The sequence below is a fragment of the Sphaeramia orbicularis genome, chromosome 16 (genome assembly GCF_902148855.1).
Source record: "Sphaeramia orbicularis chromosome 16, fSphaOr1.1, whole genome shotgun sequence".
Lineage (NCBI taxonomy): Eukaryota > Metazoa > Chordata > Actinopteri > Kurtiformes > Apogonidae > Sphaeramia > Sphaeramia orbicularis.
This window is the reverse complement of record NC_043972.1, coordinates 13,095,466-13,116,677: the sequence shown is the minus strand read 5'-3', so window position 1 is coordinate 13,116,677 and position 21,212 is coordinate 13,095,466. Positions and strand designations below refer to the sequence as shown.

General features: G+C 40.0%; 1 protein-coding gene across 1 annotated transcript in view; it reads right to left on the bottom strand.

Moving 5' to 3' along the window:
* Positions 1 to 19,822, bottom strand: part of LOC115435298 (zinc finger protein 407-like) — a 161,772-nt gene extending 141,950 nt beyond the window's left edge. The window contains exons 1-3 of the mRNA XM_030157613.1: positions 19,674 to 19,822; positions 19,165 to 19,382; positions 17,762 to 17,834 (exon numbers count right to left, since the gene is read on the bottom strand). Of these exons, the coding sequence (XP_030013473.1) occupies positions 17,762 to 17,834; positions 19,165 to 19,382; positions 19,674 to 19,822 (440 nt within the window). The remainder of the gene's footprint in view (positions 1 to 17,761; positions 17,835 to 19,164; positions 19,383 to 19,673) is intronic.
* Positions 19,823 to 21,212: the final 1,390 nt, after the last annotated feature.

Here is a 21,212-nt window from a genome sequence, read left to right as displayed (position 1 = left end):
ATTTTTTGTACGCTTTAGTGTATTTTTGCATATTTTTTGTATGCTTTAATGCATTTTTACATATATTTTGCATACTTAAGTGTATTTTTGCACATTTTTTGTATGCTTTAGTGTATTTTTACATATATTTTGCTAGCTTTAGTGTATTTTTACATATATTTTGTGTGCTTTAGTGTATTTTTGCATATATTTTGTGTGCTTTAGTGTATTTTTGCATATATTTTGTGTGCTATAGTGTATTTTTACATATATTTTGTGTGCTTTAGTGTATTTTTGCACATTTTTTGTATGCTTTAGTGTATTTTTACATATATTTTGTAAGGTTTAATGTATTTTTACATATATTTTTGCGTGCTTTAGTGTATTTTACATATATTTTGTAAGCTTTAGTGTATTTTTGCATATATTTTGTGTGCTTTAGTGTATTTTTGAATATATTTTGTGTGCTATAGTGTATTTTTGCATATATTTTGTGTGCTATACTGTATTTTTACATATATTTTTGTGTGCTTTAGTGTATTTTTGCATACATTTTGTGTGCTTTAGTGTATTTTTGCATATATTTTGTGTGCTACAGTGTATTTTTACCTATATTTTGTGTGCTTTAGTGTATCTTTGCACATTTTTTGTATGCTTTAGTGTATTTTTACGTATATTTTGTATACTTAAGTGTATTTTTGCGCATTTTTTGTATGATTTAGTGTATTTTTACATATATTTTGTATGCTTTAATGTATTTTTACATATATTTTTGTGTGCTTTAGTGTATTTTTGCATATATTTTGTGTGCTTTAGTGTATTTTTGCATATTTATTTGAATATTTACCTGCATTAACCCACTCGCTGTTTTCTGTCCCATAGAAGAACATGACAACACACCATTTGTTTGGAACTATTGAGGCTTACAGCTTACATCAGTGTAGATCATGTAAATCAGTGTAGCGGCCACATCAAAGTGTGTCGCAACTCTCTGTCTGCATGGCTCTGGCCCAGCGCCTGGATGTGAAATGAATATGAAGGTGAACGGTGCACATTCTCCGTTCTTGTCTGCTTGAGTAATGTCACTTGGGTTTCAGCGCTCGGTGACATCATTCTTAGAAAAGAAAAAGTTCAAAAGCTGGAGAGACTGAAGCTGCACTACGGAGATGAGGTAGACGCTGTTATAGGAGAAGAAAAACACAGAGTCAAGGTCACGGCGCCGTGACATGACGAGTGGCTCCGACGCCGGGACGAGCCGTCCACTTCCACCCTACATTAATATTAGTAATAGGATCCAATCGGACCCTGGTGCACCCTGGGAACGCCGGGCCTGGGTGTGCAGAGGCCGACGAGGACCGCTGACACTGACACCATGACATGTTCATTAAGCAGGAAATACATACATGACCTTTGACCCCTGCACTCTTTAAAAAGAGGCCCAGATTTATAATTGGCATTCTGTCTGAGGGGTTGTCCTGGGTTGTGGTTGTTGAGCGCTTTGTGAGATGATGAACATGAGTCCAGGGCGAGAACTTAGCATTTAGTTAGCCTCCAGTTAGCCTCCTAGCATAAATACAATATAAATATAGTATAAATATAGTATAAATGGACCACAGTCTGTGGACCCATTGAATCCATGGGTTTCTTTTCTAGCAGGGGTCTGGGATCCAAAACAATAAGGACTAATGTCAGAATATAGGTTTATATTATGGGATGGATATCCCATTGATTATTAATATTGATGTTTGTGTTTCTGATCCTCCTGAACAGGACATCTGACAGCTGCAGACATGATGTGTCCACATATTTATGTCCATAGAGTTGAGCAACATCAACATTTCACTGTAGTTTAATGGTAGATTTTTCTTCCTCAGTCAGATGTGATGACAGTAGATGGAAATTATTATTTACAGTCAGAGCAGGAAAAATATTACAGACATTTAGAGGAAGAACATTGAAAATCACAGTCAGGGAGAAAAAAACAATGTTAAGAGCATTTTTGTGTTGTTGTATTTCTGCATATTTTTGTATACTTTAGTATATTTTAGTGTATTTTTGCATATTTATTGTATACTTTAGTGCATTTTAGTGTATTTTTGCATATTTTTGTATACATTAGTGTATTTTTACAGTTTTGTATACTTGTGTTTTTGCATATGTTTGTGTACTTTAGTGCATTTTAGCATACATTTTGTATACTTTAGCACATTTTTTTGCATAATTTTGTGTACTTTAGTGTATTTTACCATATTTTTATGTACTTTAGTGTATTTTTGCCTATTTTGTAAACTTTAGTGTATTTTTTGTATACTTCAGTGCATTTTTAGTGTATTTTCTCATAATTTTTGTATATTTTAGTGTATTTTTGTGTATTTTTTGTATACTTTAGTGTATTTTTGCATATTTTTTGGTATACTTTAGTGTATTTTTGCATTATTTTTGAGTACTTAAGTGTATTTTTGCATATTTTTTTTGTGTACTTTAGTGCTATGCAATTATATCTATCCCATAATACAGAACTATATTCTGACATTAGTCATTGTTTTGGATCATAGACACCTGTTCCATGTGGACATGGATATGCCAGGGGTCTGTCCACATACTTTTGTCCATTTGTGTCTGAGTTAGACGGTTCTGATCTGAGGAGAACAGTTTAGATGTGTCAGCGCTTCATAGAACCAACATGCCCCCCCCCCCCCCCCCCCCCCCAAAGCAACACACTCTCCCACATTTCTGCACCATATGCCCATGACAAGTGCATAAAAATCGTTCCCCAGCGATAGCACAGGCCAACCCATAAAAACTTAATGCACCTAATTTTCCAGTAATCAAACTTTTATAGACTGCGATGGCTTTTAAACTAACAAATTTTAATTATCGCTTAATTTTAACAGCAATATTAACGCGATCCCTCATTCTGCGAGTGTTCACTCTCCATGAAATATTGAGTAGGGTAAACAGAGGCGCTGTCCGCTGGCTCCCGTTCAAATGCACATCCTGCAAACACAGAGGTGAGCCGGGGGTCGCACAGGCCCCGCCCCCTACCGCCGCGGGACCACGGGAGCAGCACAGACCTCTGGGAAATCCAGGTTTATGAGTGGAAGCGCAGAAAAGGAGTGATGGTGCAGAGAGATGGTGTTTGGTCAGTGGGTGGAGCCTGAGTCGCATGGTCATGTCTGTGTGAGTGAAGGTTTGAAACCCAGGTTAGCGTCGTCAACGGCGCTAACGCTAATCCCAGCCTGTACAGTAACATCAGCCTGGGACGGTTGGACTGGTGCCCTTGGGTGGCAGAAAGCAGGACTCACCACCCAACACCAAGAACCAAGACAAAGTGCTGACACCGACAGATAAGGAGGAAGAAAGAGAGAGATTAAAGAGCAGATTCATTATCAATAATTAAGGCAAAGGATTTATTCTAATGAATTAGGGCTGTCTTTATCTACGCTTTATCTCACTATCACACTGCTAACACACACACGCACTAACACACACACACACACGCACGCACTGACTCACAAAGACACACACACTGATTCACACACACTAACTAACACACACACACTCACAGAGTCACACACACACACTCGCAGACTCACACGCGCACACACACACTGACTTACACACACACTCTCACACACATACATAAACACACACACACACACACACACAGAAATGCAGACACACACACACACAGACCCACTCAGCCTTGTGCATTTGTGCGTTTGTGTGTTTGTGTTTTGACCCCTCACAGACCCACTCAGCCTTTTGCGTTTGTGCATTTGTGTGTGTTTGTGCATGTGTGTGTTTGTCCATGTGTGTATGTTTGTATGTGTTTGTGCATTTGTGTGTGTGTGTGTTTGTGCATTTGTGTGTGTGTGTGTGTTTGTGCGTGTGTATGTGTATGTGTGTGTCGACCCCTGCCAGCTCCGTGTGCTCCATATTGCCACCATGCCGGCTCCAGGCGGGGTTCTTCCGCCCCTGCTCCCTCCCTCCGGCCTGGCCGGGCCCAGCCCTCGATGCCGGGGCAATATGGCCGCTCCGCACGGCATGCTGGGACGCGGCTGTGAGCCCAGAGCCCGGCGCCGTAAAGCCAGATGCCCGCTCGGCCCGAACTGGCCCCTAGCGCAGCAACACTGACCGATGCAGTAACGTAGGTGTGAACACGGAGGATTCAGCTGGAGACGATTTAAACACTTTAACAGGATGAAGGGAAAAAAAAAAAAAAAAATGAAGGTAATGATGAAGAACTGGGACTGTTCTATGGGTGTGTGTGTGTGTGTTTATTTTGGGGTTTTTTTGTGTGGTTTTAACTCTGGAAAATAGATTTTTTAACCTCAATGACTCCTTTTATTCCTGGTTAAATAACTGTTAATAAATAAAATAAAGTCTTTACAGAAACAACAGATGATGTCCAGTCATTGAACATGGATGTTAATTTAATGTATGTAAACAGAAACATTTTATAAAGCTGTTAGATCATTGTATAATGTATTAATATATAATGTGTGTTATGTTATATGATTAAAAATAATGTATTATAATATACAGCGTATGATGTATCTGGGCGTGCACAGTTTATTTTTGATATGTCATAAAAAGGAGTTATTTTGTAGATTGTGTCCACAAAGGGGGCGGGGCTATAGAAGTTACACTTCATCCTGCTCTTTTTCAAATGTTTTTTTTTCTTTTAGTTTTTCTGTGCTGTTTTTGGTTTCAAATTAGAAATAAACAAACAAGTTTTACTTTCATCACAAAATCAAACTCGTGCACATTTATCTCCGTTCATCTCATTCATATGGAATAAAAACAGAGTCATTATTGAATGTGAGCTGATAAACTGTTTCGTCAAACCCATCCTCTCTAGACTCTATACAAATACTGTCTGTTTCTTCAATGCAGAGGCACATGAACTGATTCTAAATAAAAATGCTAAAGTGTAGAGACTCCAACTCCGTTCCGTGTTTTCATCTGAGGCTGTGAACTGTTCCGTTAGTCGTGTACAGATGCTCTGAATCTCCCCGTCTTCATTTTGTGAGTCATCACACCTGCGCTGCATGCATCATACTCGCTATTTCTGGATCAGCGATCATGCCTTTTCACCTGAGTCTCTGTTTTCTTTCCTTTGCAGGGGTTTTAGAATCCACTTACTGCACTCACAGATACAGTAACGCTGCAGAACGCGGCCGTTTAACCGCCGACCCGTTTCTCCAGAAAACACTGCACACCTTCTGTCCAGCTGCACAAGGATCATGTGTTTTTCCTGCTTAAACAAACACGTCCTTCTTTTAAGTTGTCAGCGCTCTCATTTGGAGAATGATGGCTGTATTAGCTCCAGGAGTTTATTATTACAAGCGTGTAAATGGGAGGTATTTGAACAATTACCTATTACCAATTACCTGCATTCTATAAGAAAACAGGTATGTGAGACAGGCCGCTTGTCCTGTTTTTAAAGAACCAATTACAAGCAATTCAGGCAAGGTCGCAGCTGTCAATCATGCTCTCAGGCCACTCCCTTTTTTTGCGGAGTGTTGGTTTAGGTGTCTGCAGACCGACACACACACACACACGCACGCACGCACGCACGCACACACACACACACACACACACACACACAAACTGAACCATCTTTAATTCAACAATCTGCTCCTGTGTTCATATCACATGTATTTATATTTGTGACTTTAATTGTTGTGTTCTTGGATGTTCCACAGAGGAAGCTTTTCATTACAGTATCAGCTAACAGTAGATGTTTGTAAGTGATACTGGGGTTTTTAACAATCAGATGATTTTATTTTTATGAGCAGATATAAACGCTGTTAATATACGACACTGGATCCAAATCGATACGCGGTGATCAAACTACAGAACAGGACCCAGATTCTGGACAGTTTACAGCCGGTTCAGACCACGTATTGATAAATCCAGGACTGTCAAACTCACTTTAGTATATGATATAATCTGAAATGGGCCGGACCAGTCAGGTAAGAACCATGAAAAAAGAACAATTACATTATGACCATGTTCACAGAAGCTTCCTTAAAAATGTGAATAACATGAACCAACTGAAATGTCTCATAACTGTTCAACAGGCCTTATAGTTATTATACACCAACATACACAAAGACACAAAAGAATACATTAAAATACAGTACAAATACACTAAATGCACTAAGAATACACTAAAATACACTAAAAATACACTAAACTACATTAAAAATACACTAAAATGCACTAAAAATTCACAAAAAATACACTAAAATACAGTACAAACTAAACTACTAAAATAAACTACAAATACACAAAAATGCATGTCATCACTTAAAACAACATAATTGATAGTTAATATCTTCAGTGTAATGTCTGTATTTCACATATCCATCCCGTGGGCCGGACTGGACCCTTTGGTGGGCCGGTTTTGGCCCATGGGCTGTATGTTTGACACCAGTGCATTAAAGTGAACCTGTACTGATCATGTTTATCACATTAGTTGTGTTTTGTGTTTTACTTATAAACAACAGAGGTGAAAGTCCAGTAAAAATCTCCACATATCCACCAAACTGGACCTTTATTATGTGGATTATGGGTGGGGTCAGAACCTATGGGAGCAGCCATTGGCTGTAAGTGACATCCTATGGGTTGATTCCTGGTGATCAGTACTAGTAAACCAGTGTCAGCATCAGTAAACCAGTATCAGTACCAGTAAACCAATATCAGTACCAATAAACCAATATCAGTACCAGTAAACCAATATCAGCACCAATAAACCAATATCAGTACCAGTAGACCAGTATCAGCACCAGTAAACCAGTATCAGTATCAGTAAACCAGTATCAGTAAATCAGTATCAGTATCAGTACCAGTAAACCAGTATCAGTCTCAGTAAACCAGTATTAGCACCAGAAATCAGTATCAGTATCAGTAAACCAGTATCAGAAAACCAGTATCAGAATCAGTAAACCAGTCTCAGAAAACCAGTATCAGTATCAGTAAACCAGTATCAGTAGCAGTAAACCAGTATCAGTAAACCAATAGCAGTAAACCAGTATCAGTAGCAGTAAACCAGTATCAGTACTAGTAAACCAGTATCAGTAAACCAATAGCAGTAAACCAGTATCAGTAGCAGTAAACCAGTATCAGTAAACCAGTATCAGCACCAGTAGACCAGTATCAGTACCAGTACACCTACTGGACCTCAGGATATAACGGCCATTACTAACAGAACCAGTAGAATTATACATGATCTGTAAAATAGAACCTGAAGAACATTCAGTCCAGGTGGAGTTGAACCCAATGAGAATAATTACAGACTGACAGAGAAAAGGAAAAGTCACCTCAGTGTCTGATTTTACAAATGAGCAAAAACACAACTGAGAATGAGTCAGAAACAGATGAAAAGGCTGTGATGAGCCTTACAGTGGGGTCCATAACACACACACACACGCACACACACACATACATAAACCTGTGGATGGGCCGTCCATGTATCCACCACATGCAGCAGACAAAGGGACATAAAGTCCCCCCCCCCCCCCCCCCCCCCCCCTGAGAATCCACTCCACACTGGGGGTGTGACTGAGACGCAGACCCAGTTGTGTCACTTTCTAACAGTTCAGCTCCCTCTCTCTCACCCAGAACCTGTCACATAGTCAGAGTCTGTCATCTCACCAGCCCCCCCCTCCCCCCAAACCTCCTCCTCCTCTACCCCACTGGGTCTACAACAATGCACCAGGCTTATGTGAGCCTTTTATTTCCAGTCATGTGACCTGTTGGGACCGTCCTCTCATTAGATTGACGCCGTGTTTGGACTGAACTGAAGCGGACGCTCATGGGTTCCACATTTAAAACACACATCTGGAAGAAGATGAAAGACACTTTAGAGGTAGAGGACGTCCACAGTCACACTGAGTAAACTGGATCTGTGCGGAATTTTACAGCCTCAGAAGGAGAAGCCTCATAAACACCACCAGAATGAAACTACAGCTGAACAATAACCCACTCATTTATGCACAAATATAAGAACACAATACACACCTGTGTATTCTACTGATAGAACCTGTAATTATCTGTTCACAGCTGAGTCATTTATACTATTGTTCTACTTTTTATTATTATTATTACTATTATTATTATTATTATTATTATTATCTGCACTTTGGTCTGTTGTTACACAAACATACATTAAAATACACTGAAGTACACAACTAATATGGAAAAATACACTAAAATACACTAAAGTATACAAAATTATACGTAAAAAAATACACTAGAGTATACAAAATTATGTGCAAAACTACACTAAAATACCCCAAAAATACACTAAAATACCCAAAACATTGGCTAAAGTATACAAAAAATATGCAAAAATACACCAAAATACACTAAACTGTAAAAAAAATTGTACACAAAAATCCACTAAAATACATAAAAAAATAGACTAACGAATACAAAATTATATGCAAAAAATACACTAGATTACACAAAAAATACACTAAATTACACAAAAAAATACACTAAAATACATGAAAAATACACTGAACAATACTGAACTGAAGAAGTCTCTTGGATGAGAGATGTTTTCAAAAGACACTAAAGTATACAAAATGATACGCAAAAACGCACCAAGATACCCAAAGAATACACAAAACAGACTGAAGTATAAAAACAATATGCAAAAACACACAAAAATACACTAAAGTATGCAAAAATATGATAAAATACACAAACAGGGTATGTGCAGGTTCACTCTTCTATATTCATTTCTTCTTCTTCTTCTTACCTGCACTTTGCTCTGTTTTCTATGTTAAACGTGAATTTTTCTACTTACATGTGTGCTTTTCTATTTTAAATGTGTGTATTTTAAAATATTCACTTCATGTTGATCCTGTGATTCATAATTTCCTTCATCATACAACATGTTGAATGACGATAAATGGTGTTGAATCTTCAATCACATACAAGGGAGTTTTTGCCGGTAGATATAAAGTATAAATACAAGATATAATAAAATAAAATAAAAAATGTAAGAAAAGTCTCTGTACACATCAGGGCGCAGTATAAACTTCCACTGATAATAATAATAATAATAATAATAATAATAATAATAATAATAATAATAATAATAATAGTAAACTTATTTCCCACAGTTTCGGTCCTTTTTTCCTCCTCCCAGAAACAGGCTCCGCCCAAAATAACTTGGTGTTTGAGGTGTGAGACGTCTTTGGTTTGGAGCATCCCTTCTTCGTCCTCCTCTCCGACTAACAGATCTCCCCAGTGTTCTAAAAATACCAGGTGAACGGGGCTCCTCTCTCCTCCTCACTCCTCTTCCTCTCTCCTCCTCACTCCTCTTCCTCTCTCCTCCTCCTCCTTGTTGACCAACAGATCTCCCCAGTGTTCTAAAAATACCAGGTGAACGGGGCTCCTCTCTCCTCCTCACTCCTCTTCCTCTCTCCTCCTCACTCCTCTTCCTCTCTCCTCCTCCTCCTTGTTGACCAACAGATCTCCCCAGTGTTCTAAAAATACCAGGTGAACGGGGCTCCTCTCTCCTCCCTCCTCCTCCTCACTCCTCCTCCTCCTCTTTGACTAACAGATCTCCCCAGGGTTTTAAAAATACCAGGTGAACGGGGCTCCTCTCTCCTCCTCACTCCTCCTCCTCCTCATTCCTCCTCCTCCTCCTCCTCTTTGACTAACAGATCTCCCCAGTGTTTTAAAAATACCAGGTGAACGGGGCTCCTCTCTCCTCCTCCTCTCTCCTCCTCCTCATTCCTCCTCCTCCTCTTTGACTAACAGATCTCCCCAGTGTTCTAAAAATACCAGGTGAACGGGGCCGTACAGATGCTGATGAAACTGCCTTTCTGACACTGTCCCACTGCAATCCATCTCTCCTCCTGCCAGCCAGCATATGTTTGCAATTGGCCCCCCCCCCCCAGCAGCCGCCCGCCCACCCCCCTCACTGGTCCCCAGTTGCCTGTTCGGATGCTCCCCCCTCCTCCCTGTCTCTCCCTCTCCCTCAGCTCCCGTCCCAGTCTCCAGGTCTGGGCTTTCAAAACCAGTGCAGTTATCAATCAGCGGACCGGTTCTGTCAGACCCACCAAACCCCACCAAACACCCCCCACCTCCTCATCCCCCTGCCCCCCTCCCTCTCTCCCTCCCTGGTTTTCCCTCCTTCCATCCTCTGCCTCCTCTCTTACATTTGCCCAAATTTGTTCCACTTAATAAGCCCTCCCCAATGACCTTGTGCTAATTAAGCTGCACTGTGTTGGAAATATGATGGTTAATTAATGATGAGATAAATTCTGTCTGCAGGACTGTCACAAAAACGATGACGCTGGCTTTTACGGGTTTAAATAGAACACACCTTGTGGCCGTCCTCGTCTACATGTGTGTCTGCAGAGGAGCCGACGTGTGCATGAATGAACGCCGTAAAACCAATGAGAGGAAGAAGAAGGAGGAACGGATGAGCTTTTCATGAGCGTGTGTGTGTGTGTGTGTGTGTCAAGGTTATTATCGTTAACAAAAACTAACGAAATGACGAAAACTAGAATAGAAAAAAAAATTTGTTAACTGAAATAAATAAAAACTATAATTAAAAGAAAAAAACTATAACTAACTGAAACTGCATTTTGTGCTTACAAAACTAACTAAAACTTATAAAAATTATAGATAAAATTCCCTTCGTTTTCGTCTTTGTCAATGTCGGATTGAAAAGCGATTTATTTCACTCTAGCAATTTTAGCTAGCGGCACTGTACGACACTGCACGGTCCATCACTTGTGGTTTCCAGTCGTCTTCTGATCCCCACTCTACCTGGAAACATGGAGACTAAAGTTGGAAGAAAGCAGCAGAGTCCTGTCAGGGATTTATTTGAATACGATGGAGAAGAAGAGAAAAGATACGACAAAACTAAAACTAAACTAAAACTAAGCATTAAAAAAAAAGAAAACTAATAAAAACTAGCAAACCTGCTCTAAAAACGAATTAAAACTAACTGAATTAGAGAAAAAAAGTCAAAACTAAATAAAACTAAACTATAATGAAAAATCCCAATTATTAGAACTCTGGTGTGTGTGTGTGTGTGTGTGTGTGTGAGAACATACAACATATAAGAGGCTTTAGGTCCATCAGCTTACAGTTTCAGTCATGCCCAGGGTTGTGTTAGTGTGTGTGTATGTGTGTATGTGTGTGTGTGTGTGTTTCCCTGATGACCTTGCTGTGTTGTTTCTTTCTAATATAAAATCCACAGAAACAAAAGGGTCTTTGAGACAAACTACAGCATTTACACGTGGGAATTACATACATACACACACACACACACACACACACACACCGCTCAATAAAACACATCAAAAACATCCCTGGTTCATATTTGTAACGTGTGTGTGTTAACAGAGTGAAGGAAAGTTGAAGGACAATACACACACCTGGGTTCTATCTGTCTGTCTATAAGGTGGAAGAAGTTGAATTTATGACCGAAAATGTGACAATTTATGACATTATTGGCTAAATGTTATTATTTTATTATGTTATTACAGCGTTCCAACAGGTTTCTACAAGTTAAGGTTAAATTTAAGACTTTTTCAGACACTTAGAACAGAATTTAAGGCCTATTTCACAGCCAAACTGGCAAAAATTCATGACTCTTAGAATTTAGGAAAATGTATTTATTTATTCCAACACCTTGATTCCCACCATTCAGAGTCATGTCTCAATGGGGGGGGGGGCTGCAAAGTTGACAATAACTGGTTCCTAATTACCTCCGCCAAGGAGGTTATGTTTTTGCCAGGGTTTGTTTGTTTGTCTGTCCGTTAGTGTGCAACATAACTCAAAAAGTTATGGACAGATTTGGATGAAATTTTCAGGGTTTGTTGGAAATGGGATAAGGAAGAAATGATTAAATTTTGGTGGTGATCGGGGTGGGGGGGCCCACGGGGGGGGGGCCACTGATCAGCCTTGGCGGAGGTCTGCGCTCTCCGAGTGCTTCTAGTTTCAATATAAATTGTTAGGTTGGAACAGATGAGTTGACTAACGTGACCGTCTTTACAGTTTGGACATTTAACAGACACATTTAAACACAACACAGAAAACATGTTTATGGAAACAGAACTGAGACTGACTACAGGGCTCGTGACTGCGACTGAATTACGGTCGCATGCGCCTGAGAATTTCGGTAGTGCGACTGTTTTTGAGATTACGATCGCACGGTGCGCCAATATTAAAATGAGCGAAAATTAATAGGTGCGCCTAGAATAATGGCTGCAGAAGTAACTCGTCAGCTGAAAATAAACAAGCTCCACGCCCCGCTGACTGAAGCGGAAAATCTAGTCCCCGCCCCCTCGCGTGCGCATCTCTGCGGATGGTCCAACACTGCATGACTTCGATGCACTGCCAGCGGTCAGGAAGTACCTACACTCTGGCACCAGGTCAAGGAGGCCTGACTTCAGGCGTCGTAGTGCAGACCACAGTGACTAAGGGGCACCAGGTCAAGGAGACCTGACTTCAGGCGTGGTGTAGACCACAGTGACTTAGGGCCTTTAGGCCATGAATAAAAAAGTTGGTTGTTGCAATAATGGTGTGATTCGTCTTTCTTCTCCAAGAACCAACTAAAGTATATACCACACATTGACAATTGTTTTGCACCTGTGTCAATGTAAGCTTTTTCTTTCATACTCTATTCAAATACTTTATTCTAGGTTGTTAACATTGCTTCAATACATATAGGAAGATTACTTGGTATGGCCAAGAGTTTTGCTTGTTCTCCAAATTTTTTATATAATAGTGGTGCGCCTAGATTTTAGCCTGTGCTCCTAACTTTTTAGGGTTAGGAGCACAGTGCTCCTAGGTCAAAAAGTTAATTTTGAGCCCTGGACTAGATCAAATTTAAAACCTTTAAAGACTTTTTTAAGGTGTTAAATGCAGATTTGTACATTCAAGACTTTTTAGAACCCTGTATTGGCCTTATTGCATGTACACGGATCGATAAACTATATTATCTGTTTTTATTCTTACTGTAATAACTCCTTTTAAAAGTATGTCATTGTAAATACTGTAGATCAGGGGTGTCAAACTCATTTTAGTTCAGGGGCCACATATAGCCTACTATGATATAAAGTGGGCCGGACCAGTGAAATAATATGAATAATAGGACAAGAACTTGTAAATATGTCAACTCCAAAGATTTCTCTACGTTTTTGAGTGAAAAAAGTAAAATTCTGTAATGAAATTGTTTACATCTACAAACTATACTTGAGCATAACATGAACAACAAGAAAAGCACTCAGAGGGCACAGACCTCCACCACGACAGATTCCTTGTGCCAGCATCACATTTCCTGAAAATTTCATGAAAATTCGCCCATAACTTTGAGTTATCTTCCTAACAAACAAACAAATACGCAAACACACAAAGCAAAGTGATCACAATACCTCCTGGCGGAGGTAAATATGAACAACCTGAAAATTCTTGCGAAAAAAAAGTGTAATGTTAACAATATTACGCCTTAATTATCACTTATACATATGCATCACAACTTACAGATCACTGTGGATCTACAAATACACAAAACATTTAGTAACAGACAGAATATTGTTAAAATTCCACACTTCAGACATTTTTTGTAAAAGGCCCAGTCTGTAAATGTAACCATTTTGTGTAATTTTATTTATTTTTTTTACACTAAAACAAAGACGAATATTTGCAGTTTTCATTATTTAGAGGTTATTTATGATAGTATTTTTACCTCCGCCAAGGAGGTTATGTTTTTGCCAGGGTTTGTTTGTTTGTTTGTTTGTTTGTTTGTCTGTCCGTTAGTGTGCAACATAACTCAAAAAGTTATGGACAGATTTGGATGAAATTTTCAGGGTTTGTTGGAAATGGGATAAGGAAGAAATTATAAAATTTTGGTGGTGATCGGGGGGTGGGGGGGCCCACGGGGGGGGGGGGGGGGGGGGGGCACTGATCAGCCTTGGCGGAGGTCTGCGCTCTCCGAGTGCTTCGAGTACTGTTTCTGATTCACTTTAGATTGAACTGACCTAAAATGATTTTAACACCATTGATTGTTTATATCTTCAGTATAATTTTTGCATTTTACAAATTCCTCCCACGGGCCGGATTGGACCCTTTGGCGGGCTGGTTTGGCCCCAGGCCGCATGTTTGACACCTGTGCTGTGGATAATACTGTCTTTTAGCAGCGGTATGGCTCCTTACGGAACTTTGTAACTTGTTCTTTGTTTTGTTTTAACGGTTTTATCTACCTATTAAAGCTTTTTTTTTTTTTAATTTATTCTGCCTGTTCTGCTGACTCTGTTGTCTTGTCTGTTTTATATACATATTATTGTTATGAAATGGACAGTTTATTTTAGCTGTTTAACGTGTATATTATTGTTATGAAATGGACAGAGTTAATTTTGTTTTTGATATGTGCCACTATTACTGCTATGAAAAGGACAGAGTTTACTTTAATGTGAAATGCTGCTGCAGAATGGACAGTCTGTCCTTGATATGTTCAGCCATTTTGGTGTTTTGTGTGGAAGTTAGGGTAGGTTAGAAGAATGGGGTAAGGGGGCAGGAGATTATAAATTAAACTTTATCCCACTCCTTTTCGATTGTTGGGCTTTTCTTTTGGATAATCCTTTTGTGTTTGGTTTTAATGCAAAGAGTAAAATAAATAAACAAACTCTTATCCAGTTCGTCATTGTAAATGAGAACTGATTCTAAATTGATCTACCTGCTTGAATAAATAAATAGAAAATGTAAAATGACCAAATTACTACATTATTGGTTGTTCCACAAACTCAAAGTAGAATTAAATAGATGCTGGATGGATGAGAGGTCACTCGGTACCAGAACACTGAACTGGTTAAATGGAATTTCACTAATGTATTTTTATGTTGAAGAATAAAAGGGGTTAGTAATATGTTTAGTAAAAGCCTTTTGGCCTTCAGTAATGAATGAATGGATTGTTGAAGGCCTCAGAGGTTCATGTACATACAGATGGAGCTCTGTCAATAAGTTCTACGCCTAAATAAGTGACAGCAATAAAAATGTGGATGATGAAACAGTGCAGATATGAAGATGAGTTTCCATCTAATGCAGATGAACAGCTGACAGTAGGCATTTATCTGATCATGTGTGAGGGATGGAGACGCTGCTGGATCTCCACCACTTGTCATATCTAATACACATGTTGTCAACAAGTATCGTTTGGTTGTGGACTCATGAAAAGAGGGTATGTTTCTATTCTTAGCGGCTTGTTTGACAGATTGAGAGGTGTTTAACGTCTCGTTTTGGCTTGTCAGAGGAGGGGGGGGTGAGACGGGGGGCTTCATGACTTCATCTCCTCATCTTTCATTTTCTCTCCTCACACACAACACATACACAACACACACACGCACAGTGACAGCGGGCGGGCGGTGTGCATCGACAGGGCCGAGCGGGAGACATTAGACATAAACACACAAAAGAACCTCATTCATGGTTAATTCAACAGGGGACACGAGAGACGAGGACAGAGACACATGAAGACTGACAGAAAAAGACACACAAGCAAACGCACATGAGTCAAAGTCAATGGACTCAATCAGGGACACGAGGACCTGCACCTCCATCCCACATTCATCCCACATTTAACCACATTTATCCACAGTCTAACCAGTGGGGACCTTTAGTCTGAATGCATCCACGTCCCCAGTCAGGGTCCAACTAGAAACCAGCCCCAAATATACTACAGTACACAAAAAATGTATAAAAGTACTCTAAAATACACTAAATTACCACTGAAGTATATTAAAACATACACTATAGTATACAAAATATGTAAAAATACTCTAAACTACACAAAATTATACATTGAAGTATACAACTCACACACTATAGTCTATATAAAACACACACACACTATAGTATACAAATCATACAATATAGGATACAAAAAATATGTACAATACTGTAAAATACCACTAAATGTACACTACAGTATACAAACACACACTAAAGTATATAAAACACACACTAAAGTGTACAAAACATACACTAAAGTATACAAAACAGACCATAGTACACAAAAATATGTAAAATCCTCTAAAATACACTGAATATACACTAAAGTATACAAAACATACACTATTCTATACAAAACTATGTAAAAATACTCTAAAATACACTAAATGTACACTGAAGTATACAAAACATACACTATAGTATACAAAAAATATGTAAAAATACTCTAAACTACACTAAATATACACTTAAGTATACAAAACCTACACAATAGGAGACAAAAAAATATGTAAAAATACCTCAAAAAAAAAACCACCTAAATGTACACTACAGTATACAAACACACACTAAAGTATACAAAACGTACACTAAAGTATACAAAACAGACTATAGTATACAAAAAAAAGTAAAAAATACTCTAAAATACACTAAATGTACACTGAAGTATACAAACATAACACTATAGTATACAAAAAAATATATAAAATACTCTAAATACACTAAGTGTCCACTGAAGTATACAAAAATACACTATAGTATACAAAAAATATGTAAAAATACTCTAAATATACTATGTGTACACTGAAGTATACAAAACACACACTATAGTATACACAAAATATGTAAAATACTCTAAAATACACTAAATGTACACTACAGTATACAAAACACACACTAAAGTATACAAAACATAGACCTATAGTATACAAAAAAATCTGCAAAAATACATGAAAATACACATAACAGACTAAATACTTTTAAGTATACCTAAAAAAAATCTGCAAAAACATACTAAAATACACTAAATATATGTGAAAAACCCAAACAGTATTTTAGTGTGAACACTTCCACGTCTCTGTTGGGGTCGGACTAGGAACCAGCCTCTAAAACCAGGAACTATTTACCAATAATCTGATCAAAAATAGGATCAATGTCTCTAACTGACCGATAACTTCTATCACTAATCAATACCACTACCTTTTTTTTTACTTGTCATTTTTATCAGTATGATACAATCCAATCAGCTCCCAGCCCCCACCACCACCAAACACTCATACACCAGTGTGAGTGACACTGGAGGCAAGGATGGTCAACTGTCTTGGCCAAGGACACAACAACTGACTAGGAAAGAGCGGGATTTGAACCGCCAACCCTTTATTGGATGACCCGCTCTACTTCCTGAGCCATGGCCGCCCCGAAAGGTAAATAAAAGGTTGAATGTGTGAGGTTGTTCAGGTTCTGTTCTATGTTCCAGTCCTGTGGTCTGGATGCACATCAATCTAACAAGTGGCGGGACTTCACTGGAGGAGTACTCAACTCATCCAATCACAGTCCATATATGACTTCTATCAGTGATCAATAGGAACTAGACTGATATCTGGAACCATTTACATGTTCTAAACCAACAAAATATGGATCAGTGGAAGGAAAGGAACAGTTAGAATACTTAAAAAGTGTATTTAAAAAAATCTAAATTTCTCAAAACTGAACAAACTTTGTAGAAATTGTCCCAAAGAAACAGATAAAATCTGAAAGGATCCTGTTTCAGAGAAGAAGCTGTTGAGAGAAGAACCTGCTAACGAAGACGTGATACTAAACCAGGCTACAGTTTGACAGACGACATCCACGGCACAACATCTGAATGGAAATCTGTCTCATGAATAAATGTGCAAAACGCTTCTTAAAATTCATCCGAAGTGTTGTACCTGGAGCGACTGTGACCCAAAGAACCCAGTGAATGAAAGTATTGTTGGAGTGGTGGAAAGCGGATGTGGGGGGGGGGGTGTCGTACCTCTCTTTGCGTTGTCCGACTCCGTGTTTTCCCAACAGGTGGGTGCTCAGGTGTTCTTCATCACAAAGGCCATCTGCAAAACAAAGACACAGCTCTGGGTAAACACACACAGACTACCACAACCCAAACTCCGCAGCAGAGAAAACTTCCACAGTTTGACCAGTTTACAGTCGTATTAGTGAACAGATGGAAAGAACCAGAAAGAAGACAGACAAAGAAGTTCATCAAGTAGAACTAACGTGAACTTCACTGGGTGTTTAGGACATGTTTCTACTTCTGTTCATCAACATCAACAACAACAACATCAACATCATCATCCATTATTACATCATAGACTTTCCCACAACAACAGACCCTATATGGACAAAAGTCTGTGGACACGTGGAATTCAGGTGTTTCTTTAATAACAGAGGTCTGGGATATAAACAATAATGACTCTATTCTACAGAGTAGAATATTCTATTCTATTCTATTAGACTCAGATGGACGTGTTTACATGGTTCCTGACACTTGTTTCTCCTTGTGTTGCACATGAGAACATCCTCATCCATCCATTTAGGACATTCCCAGACCTTTTCCACAAAACACATGTCCCCTTTTACTTCTCAGTCTGCAGTTAAACTGTCAGGAACAGGTTTGTGGGTGGAATAACTATTGTTCTTCTAACTCATGACGCACCAGAAAAACGCGCCCAAATTGGTATGTATTCACATATGATATATGATCCATGAAAGAAGCCTTGGACACAGAAGTCTAATGGTTGGAGTTGGACTGGGTTTGTCTGACTGTTGTTGGTCACACACGGAAATGACAGTGTGTCTGCGGAGGACAACGCATGTTGTACATCAATGTGTCACACAAATATGTGCACACATGGACACCCACATGGATGTATGTGTGTTTATGTGCATGTATGTGTGTATGTGTGTGTATGAGCATATATGTGCATGTGTCTGTGTTTACATGCATGTATGTGTGTGTATGTGCATGTAAGTGTGGATATGTGCATGTATGTGCATATATGTACATGTATGTGGATGTATGCAAGTTAATACACATGTATGTACATGTATGCGCATATATGCTCATGTATGTGTGTATATGTGCATGTATGTGGATATATGCACATGTATGTGCATGTGTATTTATGTGCATGTATGTGAGTTTATGCACATACATGTGCATATATGCTCGGTACCATGAACCCAGTCCTGCAGTAACGGGCTGTCCCAGTGACCACAGCGTCCCGCCTGTGCAGAGGAGCCGTAGTTTAGCGCGTCTCCTCAACAGCATGTGAAAACATAATGAAGGGATGACAGGACTAACTAGTGCCACATCCACACTGCTCCTCCACTGTTTTCATCCAGTTGCCTTTTCATTTAGCACACATCACTTCCTATTACTGTGCAACTGGGTGACAATGACCACATCTGAGGCCGAGGATGGAGCTGCAGCACATGAAAGAGGCCGAGGGGGAAGCGTCACTGCCCCCCCACCCCACACCCACCCCTTCACTGGAGGTTTCCACTTTTCCTTCTTCTGTAGATCATTATTCTGTTTTTCTCGGGGGCTGGCCCGTCTGTGCCATTCTGAAGCTTTCCTTCTAAGTTTTGGAGTCGGTCTATCACGAAGCACGAGCATAATTATTTCACCATTTATGTCGCTGTGTCACCCCCCACACACACCCCCCCACCCCCCCACCCCCCCCCCCACACACACACACACACACACACACACACACACACCCCTTGAACGTCTGGACAGACACACACCCGGCTGTGACGGCCCCAGAATCCGTCCGTCACCGAGGCCCCTGAGGCTGACGCTAACTAACAGCACCATATAAATATTCAAACATGTTCCAGTGTTTTGCCTCGTTATCATCACTCTCCATTTTCTCCATCCGTCTCACTCGGTCCATCCAGCCGTCCACAATGCTGCCTCCGAGTTAAACTGGGACGCGAGCATCTGACTAAATCCTGTTGGCTCAATCAGGACGAACGGCGAGATCAAAATGCTGCGCCTCCCCAGCCCAGTGGAAGTGCCTCTGACTGACGCCATCATCTATAAATATACAAACAGCATAATTAAGACGTTCCTGACAGGGAGGGGAAAGAACGAATCAATATATTGAGAGAAAAGCTCGGCCTTGAAACACTTCATGCGTGCTTGTTTAAGTCGTCGTGTTTAGACGTGAAGAAAAAAGAGCTTGCAAACATTTCTGTTAATTATGTATTACAGCTGTCCTTCATAAACCTAATTACAGAGCGCTGAAGGCAACGGGGCCAATTTGCATATGCGCATGAAAGACAAGACATATGCAAAATATGATTTTAATTAGCATTCTTTGATAGCAAGGGGTACAAATCAAACTGGCATGTTGTGAGATTTTCATCTTTCCCATTTTGCTGGATTATTCTCAGAGTGCAGGATGGGTAATGCCCTGTAGAGACACCTGGCACCGGCTGCACACAAACACATGCACACGCACACACATGGAACAATACATGCACTCTGTTCATAATGATCTATTCACCGTGTGATTATCAGAACGTACAGGAAACGGCGTCTGCATATGTGGAGATGGAAGCACAGAGGAGCTGACAAATGGCAACGCGTACACACACACACACACACACACACAAACACACACACACACTCTGAGCCCATATCTAAATGTTAAGGGCCCAAACCCATTGTTTAAGACAGTGTGTAATCAGCCCCTGCCCTTGGTGTGTGTGCATCCTCTGCCATGGAGGTCAAGGCCTCAGCTTGTCGTCCCGCTGCCTTGGGCTGCATCATCAGCCTCCACCATCAGCCTTGATGGTTATTGTAACAAAGGGATACTTTAACATGCCATTCATCCATATCAATTCTCTTCCCCCCCATGAATTGAACTAATAAGGCTGTGCCTCTGCCCTCCAGGGAGGCTCATAATATCCATTGCAGATATGAAAAAAAAAGAAAAAGAAATAGAAAGACAGAGCTCTGGTGTTTCACGTTCGACTTTCCCTTCAGACTAATCGGCGCGCCACAGCTCGTTAGGTCCGTGACGTGCCAGAGCTTTACCGATAAGCAGGGGAGACACGGCTCAATTACCCACAGTTACAATCCTTCTCTCCCTCTTCCCTCCCGCCGCCTGACGATGAAGAGATAACATGTCAATATTTGATACAAACAACTTCATTTGCCTAATGGTGTTCCTGGACGGGCCCGTCTACAGGTCTGGAAGGAATGGAGATCTAAGAAACGGCCCGGAGCAACACTCGGCTTAGACGCACTGGAACACACCCCCCAAATCAGCCCCCGTACCCCAGAGCTGAGCGCAAGGCATGATGGGAAGGAGCCGGGTCCAACAGGATACACTTGATTTTCAGCTGTTTTCCAGAGGAGTTGACGGACGACCCTTGAAGGTGATGTTTTTGTACCGTTCTCCATCAGAATGAATGGT